Here is an 8,464-nt window from a genome sequence, read left to right as displayed (position 1 = left end):
TTGTGTCTGGCATAAGTACCCCCTATCAATTGCAGTATATACGCTCGAGCAGCGCACATCTTCTCCCACTCAATGACACTACTCGATAAGGTTTCAAATTTTTTTAACCAATAAAATTTCAAACTGGTAAACCTAGTTTCACCACCACAGGGCAAGCGTCCAAGCAGGTGGTAGCAGAGTGCTACAGGTTCGAATACTTTACTTGAACCCATGACAGCATCATTGTCAACAGGGAGTCTGAGCTGCAATGTGACGCCTTTCATGATAAAAATTTATTTTTTTCCTTTTTTCATTGGTAGCAATTTTTTTTAAAAGAAATTCGATTGGTGCCGCCTGACAGACTAGCGAAACCCATTAAAAATATTTTCCTCCTTTTTTCTCTACTATGAATACTTGTATTTTTTACAAGTATTTCGAAAAAACATACGGATTCCACCTGGTACAGTGACGATATCAAAAAATATATATTTTAAATTTTGATGATTGGATCATGATTAGGGAGAAAAGTGGGGTCGTGCCGCCAGTTAGTCAGGCTATACCGACTAATACTATAACAAACTGATGTTTTCGTATAAAATTTTTTCTCTAAATTTTTTTCATAATTAATTAATATTTTAGATTCTTTTATATAAAAAAAACATTTATTATTATTGGCCGAAACTGCCTCAAAAGCATAGCCCAACCATCAAGCCCAAGGAATCGCCTCCACCTTATAAAATGATCACGTGTCCGCCTCTCAAACATTCCAAAAGCTTAGCTCCTTTGATATTGGCGAGTCCTTCGGCTTTAAAAAATTTAATATTATACGTAACAAAAAAAAAAAAGAGAGAGAGTAAAGGATGGCACGATAGCCAAAGATGAATAAAACTCTATTCAATTTAATATTGGTTTAAATTTTGAGTTAATTAAATTAAGTTATTCAAGTTGTTTCGAATAAGTAATTTAAGTTCGAGTTAAGTTTAATTTTGTAATTCAAATAACTTGAATAACATAATTTAGTCCCTAACAATTTTGAAAATGAACAAATTGCTCTTTCACTCTCAACAAAAAATATAAAAAAAAATTAAAATACTTTTTAAAATTCAACATATTTATAAAAATTCTAAAATTTATATTTTTAAATTTTTTTATAATATATAAATAGAGTTAAAATTTTAATTTTTTTAAAATAATAATTTTGGGACCTAAATAAGTTAATTTAAATTCAAGTTTATGTGGTTTTAAATTTATGTACTCTAATATGAAATAAGTTATACTGTAACAATATTTTAATTTGGTGTTTAAAATTTTAACTTTAACTCAAACAATTTCACTCTATTTGACTCAGAAGACGGTGGAGTCACCCCCTGTCTTTTGTTCTGTTCTCAAGTCCCTGAACTTATGAAGCCTCGTTTCTGTAGTGAGCCAATTTGTTAACATACCACCGAGCCATTTTCTATTAACATAATGACACCGAACCCTTATTGCAGCCCGCGCCACCGAATTAGCGGCTTTATTTTTGATACCAACAATTAAGAATTGTTTTCCCTTACTTGCCGCATCAAAAACTAAATTACAAGCTTCTGATAAAAAAACGAGCAGTTCTAATTAGATTTGTAATATGAATACCCTTAAGTTTTGCACGACTCGAATTTCATTTTATTCGACTCGATTTAAAAAAGATTCAAATTGAATTAAGATGATAAAATAAAACTCAAAGAATTTCTTTATATAGCAAGAGAAAAGGCTTAGGGTTTCATCTATATTTTATCTCGAGATTTTAAAATGCAACACTTTGGCTTTATATGAATATATTTATTTTTTCAGTTCATTCATATTCTTTTAGTCATTCAAACATATACTGTTAGTGTAGCGTACGTACAAAGAAATTAATAATTTAAAACCCATAATCATCATTTTCTTAGTTTAACAAAATTTAAATTCCACCTGAATTAAAAACAGTTCCAAATCCTAACCTGATTTAGTTTGCATTGCTACATGAAATGATCAAAAAAAGGAATGATATTTTGTTTGCAATAGCGATTAACCCAATTCAACCCCATAGTTTGTAGCAAAAAAGATTCAGCATTGGATCATAAGAAATTTAACTCTTTTTTCTTGCCAATAAACATAAAAACAGTCGAGAAGTTTTCAACTTACATCTCCATTTTTTTTTGTATGGTAAGGAATCAAGACTTAAAAATAAAGTAGCTAAGGTCGGGTCTCTCTCCTCGACGAAGATGGAAACACTCTGGAATCCCCGAAATTCTGCTACCCATCAACCACACCCTGGCCTTTTCGATCTCTGTACAATTCAAAAAAAAAATAGTTGGGAAAAGAAATGCTCAAACCTAATTGGAGTCGCTCCAAATTCGTCTCGGAAGGAGTCCCCCATGCTCGCTCATGCTCCCTCTTAATGTATAAAAGCTTGGCTTGCTTCGGACCGTTCTCAATGGGCCTGATCTGTTACCGTGTCTAATTGGTAACGATGTTCTATCTCCAAACAAACTTGAAGTTGAGAACGGTCGGTTTTCCATTTCGTCAAGTTGACCAGAACTATAGTCCATTGTGACGAAAGGATAGGATCGTCCATAAGTTAAACTGGGGGTAACCGCACCAGCATTCCACCAACTGCTATCAGAAGGGGCTAAATCTCCTTTAAAGTCCGATTCGGGGGCAGAGGACTCCTTTTGACTACAACAATCCCCGCCAGTTTCGTCAGTGTCGTTGTATATAAGCTTCAGAGCCTGCACAACTTCACCCATAAAAGGTCTGTGAGTCACCTCAGGGTGAACACACATGGACGCTATGGCTGCCACCTTAGCCATGTCGTCAAAGTTATATGTCCCAGCCAAGGAAGGATCTACCAACTGTTCTACACCTTCCCGACTGCTTAGTAGTGGCCGTGCCCAAGTTACGAGATTTTCCTGTCCCTGAGGTTGGGACATATCCACAGGTTTTCTTCCGGTTAAAAGCTCAAGAAGCACAACCCCAAAACTGTAAACATCACTCTTAACAAGTAGATGCCCCGTCATAGCATACTCGGGAGCAACATATCTGCAAATTCACAAATTTCACCTTTAACAATATTTTGAAGAGCGAAAGTGTTTTTATGGATCAATTCATAAAATTCGCATGAATTAACTTTTTATACTTATTACTCTCCCTTCTCCGGTAAGTTGGAAGACATGTAGAAGTATGTAATACGTTTCAAGGAAATTTAATGCTAACATATGATAATTAACGCAAAAATGAATAATTACCCAAAAGTTCCCATGACTCGGGTAGAAATGTGCTGGCTTCCTTCAGTTGCCTCCCTTGCTAAACCGAAATCTGAGACCTTTGGGGTAAAGTCATCTTCTAATAGAACATTACTAGCCTTAAAATCTCGGTGAATCACTCGAGGGTTAGAATCTTCATGAAGATAAGCTAATCCTCTAGCAGCTCCAAGGGCAACCTTCAGCCGTGCATCCCAATCGAGAGGTCCTTTGTTTTTGTCAACACCTAAACCAACAATATAAAGGAAACTTGGATTAAAGGTCAATCCATCTTTGTCAAACTAGAATTGCATATTTATATACATATATATTGGATAGCATTGCAACAGTCATGACCTAGGCAACATATTTCAGGATAATTGAACAAGCAATCGGTCCAATAAACGAAACAGACAAATTTGATAAGGAAATCATACCATGCAAGTGTGATTCCACACTTCCATTTGGAACAAGTTCATACACCAAGCAGCGTATGCGTCCTTCAATACATATACCGACAAGTTTGACAAGATTGCGGTGGTGCAATCGGCTTAGCATCTCCACTTCTGCAATAAATTCACGGTCTCCATTCTGATTATCTCTTGTAAGTAACTTAACAGCTACCTCACTTCCATCTCCCATAACACCACGGTAAACACGTCCAAATCCTCCTTCACCGAGTATCCTCTTTGAACTGAAGTTGCTTGTTGCCTTCTCAAGCTCAACAAGTGTAAATGTTTTAACCGGGAAAGCACAAGTAGCCATGGTGGAAATGAGTGACATTGATGGAGAGCTTGTTATACTGCTTGACAGCATAGAACCAATGCCTGCATTAACACAAAGGAGAGATTATCATATATTCCAACTTCACATGCATCAAATTAGTCCATCCAAACAAGGAAATGTAACTAGCTTAGATCCAGGCATCAAAATTCCAATTATTGCATATTCAAACTTCACAGCTTTAAGAGAAATTAACCATTAAAATACATAAAGATATACCAGCTTAGGATTGTGCGTGTGTGTGTGTGCCTAAACAGCAATAGTGGAAAACCAGTTACCAGCATCGCATTACATTGCAATTCCATGCAACAGAATCTAAATGTCAAACATAAAGCCAACTAGTAAACCTACCAGATCTTTTGTTCAATGAGGAAGGAAAAGCTGGACCAACAGCATTTGACGGTCTTCTAACCTTCCTCCATTTTACGAGGACAGAGATTGCTCCAGCTAAAACCAATAAGAGCACAAAAGCAGATAAAACAATAATGGCAATAATCCTGATGTTCATCTTTTGGTTCTTGTTAACAAAATTAGCTGTGATTGGGAGATCTCCAGTACTTCCAGTTGGACCACTCCCGAAAATATTACCATATGGCGGTGAAGGAGGAACCCCTGATAACATGTTTTCAAGTTATAACCATGACATAACAACAAAATAGCATGACGTTAAGTTATCTAAAAAAAACAGATCACTACCTGGATAACTGATGGATACCACATCATATGTTCCAAAAAGAGTTGAATTTAGAGACAGTCTTTTGTGCAAAAGCCGGTCAGATGTAAGTATTGCAGTTGTATTATCAAACTTCTCTCCAAGTGGAACCAAGTTAATCTCCACCAATGTTCTCCCTTGATCTTGAGCATCAGCAGTAGCACCCATGATTTTCACTTGACTTTGTTGTAAGTATAGGCCTGCAGCAACCTCAATCTCTAGCTCATTCATCACAGGGAAAACAGCATAAGGAGCTACAGATAGAAGAAGTTTGACTTTCATAGGGAACACACAACCACAAGGTGAACCAAAAGGGGTTGCAGTAAGTGGGTCCACGCATTTTTGATCGCAACCTGACAAGTTTAATAATCAAAAACCACAAAGAAGCAAAAGAAACTATACATGTATTTAAACAAAGTAAATCAACATCACCATAATCCCCTAGACTAGCAATATGTTTGTAGTTCCCTCAATTAAGGTTAAAATTTAAACAGTAATTTCTTTTTCTTTTGGGACAAAAGAGAAACCGAGCATTAGAGGCCATCTCCTCTAGATACTGCTTAAGGACCATAGCAAGTTACCTTGCTCTGAAGGAGATGGAGCATCTGTTCGGGGTTTAACATGATGACGATGATGATGACCACCATGACGATGTCTGGGTACCAAGTGCCTACTGGGGCTAGCAACAGGAGCTGCAATGCAATATGCATCAGCCACATGATAGCATTAATGTAGTAGCAAGGTGCTGGAAATGGATTGCAATAAGTACCTTGATAGATAGGAGAAGGTGCAGGCGCAGTGGCTGGTCCAAAGGAAGGATTAACATGATCTTGGGATGATCTTGGTTGAGAAAATAACACACGCATTGAAATCAACCTAGCTGCTAGGAGTGGAGCAACCTTATTGGTAATCCATGTGAAAAGCAATAATGCACAGTAATGAAAGGGAAGTTAGAATGCCTTTAAAAATCACCCATTAACCAGCCCCAAACATCTATAGCAAATTGGTAAATATAACAAGTTGACCTTGTACTGTTTGCCTTCTGTTAGTTATGAATTTAGCATATTGGGTTATACGCCCAAACAACTAACAGGAGGATCAACAAAGAGCTTCCGCTTGAGCTTTCTAAAGATCAGATACACTGAGGGGAGAGAACCAGATAGCATAAACGAACAAGAAGAGCATATCTGATAACTAACACATGCTTCATAAATAGACAGGTAAGAGTTTCTCTTCCAAACAAAACTCAGAAGAGGCAAATCGTCTTATGATATCATTTTTTTGGCTAAAACAATTAGTGAGAAGAACATATACAACTGTATAACAGAAATCCTAAACTAGTAAAAAATGACAACAATTTTTCAGCAGGTACATGCCACTCCATCAACAAGAAGTAGACACAATATGCCTCTTTGAATATTTTCAGTCATTTGTTATACTTGCCAAATATGTGGTGTTCATGAAGACACATGGCTAAGAGCAAGTTCAGTAGCTTAAGGCATGGTAAAGCACTTCAGGACGATAATAGCTTAGGCCACAAGAAAACACATATTACTCTAAAGTTCCTTTTCTTTAAAGACCTTCAGTTAACATTCTTCATGATACTACATTTCTACATCAAGCTCCACCTATTTGGATATAAATGGTAAGTTCTTTCAAGTATAGACAGGAGGCAAAATAAAAAGAACTTTATTTGACTACATTAACATTTATATAAATGAAAATAAATCATTACCATGGTCAACTATTGTTTCCACAGCAGACAACCGGTGCACTGGTTGTAAAGGATACGAGAATACTTGCAGCTCTGAAAACAAAGAAAAATAAAATGGCAATGATATCAATCTTCCATCATGAACCATAGGTAACTTAATCACTGCACTGATACATGTTCATGCCTTTATTTCAGCTACAGCTATCATTACTGGCCATCAAGTATTGGTTCTGAAGAAAAACAATCTTACAATATTATTTTATTTTAGTATAACCTTTTTATTCGTTTAACTAATTACTAATGTTTTTCACTCATGATTATTTTTATTTTCATAATTTCACTCAAAAATCAAATATACTCATTAAATTAGACTAATGAACCTAATTAATAATAATTTACTATTTTTCTAATATTTTTATGTTCTTTTTATTTATTAGATCTTCATAATTTTGAAATTTTACATTTATATAGATATAACGGATAAAGATAAATTTGCATCTACATATAATATATATTTTAGTAGAAAACTTGAAAATGTACTATATATGAAATATTTAACAGATGCCGACAAAACCCGAAACGGTATATCGATTTGGTAAGTACCAATAACAAAACAAAAACGGTATGCCTACAAGGTAACGACCACCTTTATTAGCATGGATCATGTAACAATTGTATATTACAAGTTCACAAAAATATGATAATTAGTACAAAGATTTTAACAGTTCCAAGAGTGACTGATTTTGACCCTTTACTCATAAAGGATATACCCAAAAGAAAATGCTAAAAACATTCTTTAATAAGATATTCAACGCTCATACTTCCTTTTAAACGACACCATGACGAAATAAATCATATATGTTTATACATGAAACATGGTATAAGCACACTTAACCACAAATTTTTCAGTTAACCAGCATAAAACTAACACGGAACGACATGTTGCTGAGTGGCTAAAATACTAATAAATTATCTAACATATTTTTTTCCCTCATTTTTTTTTCAAATTCGCTATTTTTTTTCCTAATACTATATGGAACTATAAAATAGAAGACGGAAAAATTACTCAAACAGCAAAGCATCTGTTTTTTTTTTTCTTTTCATTTTTTTTCGGCGAAGGCCAGAGAATGAGCACTGAGCTAAAGGGAGAACTTTATAGTGGAAAAGATAAGTAGCCATAGGAGAGCCAATCAGCAAAGTCTACTTAGCTTAATAAAGCATGTTTAGTTTTTATTTGTTTCCAAATAAAATTAAAGCTTATCTCGAACTCGATTTTACTCCACATTTCTTCCGTTTTGCTACTATATTTTCCAGTAACCAAAGTAGATTAAAAATAAATTTAACTAAAAGAAAAAGAGCAAGTATCCAGAAAGAACAATACCTAAACAAGAACAAGAGAGAAAGCTGAGTAAGTAAACAAGAAGCAACTGAAGCAGAATCAAAGCAGGCATCTTATCTCGCCGAACCAGAGTCCAAAACAACCATCGTCAAACACAGATACCAACTCGAACCTCGTCAGAGAACAACCGGTGAGTCCTAAAGCTCCATTGTACCATTCTCCGCCGTCCAAACTCTCCGTCCAAAACAACACACCTCATAACCAAACAAAAACTGAAGCTCCACTGCTCCAACAAGCGACAAAATTTAAAAAAAAACTAGAAAAAAAAACCTAGAAAAAAATAAAATATTAAGACAATGTAGCTCGCCGCGATTGTAGATCCATGAAATGCGGCAAAGATCTACCGCAAAATTGCAGAAAACAAAAAAGAAAATTTCTTTTCTTTTCTTTTCTTTTTCCTTTCCAGAGAGAAAAAAAGAAAAGGGAAAAAGCAAAAGAGGGATCTAAAAGAGAGAAAGTGAGGAAAATAGAAAGGAAGAAAAGGATATCTGGAATAGAGAGTATATAAAATTTAAAGAGAAAAAATATACGAAAATTTTTTTGAGAGTGGGGGAAGGTGGGAGGTGCTTTTATTGCTTGAGTGTAGCTACAGCAAAGAGGCAAACACGAATAGTAATACT

General features: G+C 35.2%; 1 protein-coding gene across 2 annotated transcripts; it reads right to left on the bottom strand.

Annotated features, from left to right (window-relative positions):
* Positions 1–2,067: 2,067 nt before the first annotated feature.
* On the bottom strand, positions 2,068–8,464 carry LOC107942155 (receptor-like serine/threonine-protein kinase ALE2). Of its 2 annotated transcripts, none has more exons than XM_016875794.2 (9): positions 7,827–8,464; positions 6,467–6,538; positions 5,501–5,611; positions 5,313–5,423; positions 4,716–5,084; positions 4,371–4,631; positions 3,674–4,063; positions 3,243–3,483; positions 2,068–3,036 (listed from the first exon to the last, which is right to left on the bottom strand). In XM_016875794.2, the coding sequence occupies exons 1-9, from the start codon at positions 7,894–7,896 to the stop codon at positions 2,331–2,333; spliced, it is 2,331 nt and encodes a 776-aa protein (XP_016731283.1). In that variant the 5' UTR covers positions 7,897–8,464; the 3' UTR covers positions 2,068–2,330. The 2 variants fall into 2 exon arrangements, with proteins under 2 accessions (XP_016731283.1, XP_040954680.1); XM_041098746.1 differs by having other exon boundaries at positions 5,501–5,614; positions 7,827–8,421.

Source organism: Gossypium hirsutum, chromosome D08, assembly GCF_007990345.1.
Source record: "Gossypium hirsutum isolate 1008001.06 chromosome D08, Gossypium_hirsutum_v2.1, whole genome shotgun sequence".
In the NCBI taxonomy this organism is placed as follows: Eukaryota; Viridiplantae; Streptophyta; class Magnoliopsida; order Malvales; family Malvaceae; genus Gossypium; species Gossypium hirsutum.
The sequence above is the reverse complement of the archived record's forward strand: the minus strand, read 5'-3'. Positions and strand labels throughout refer to the sequence as shown.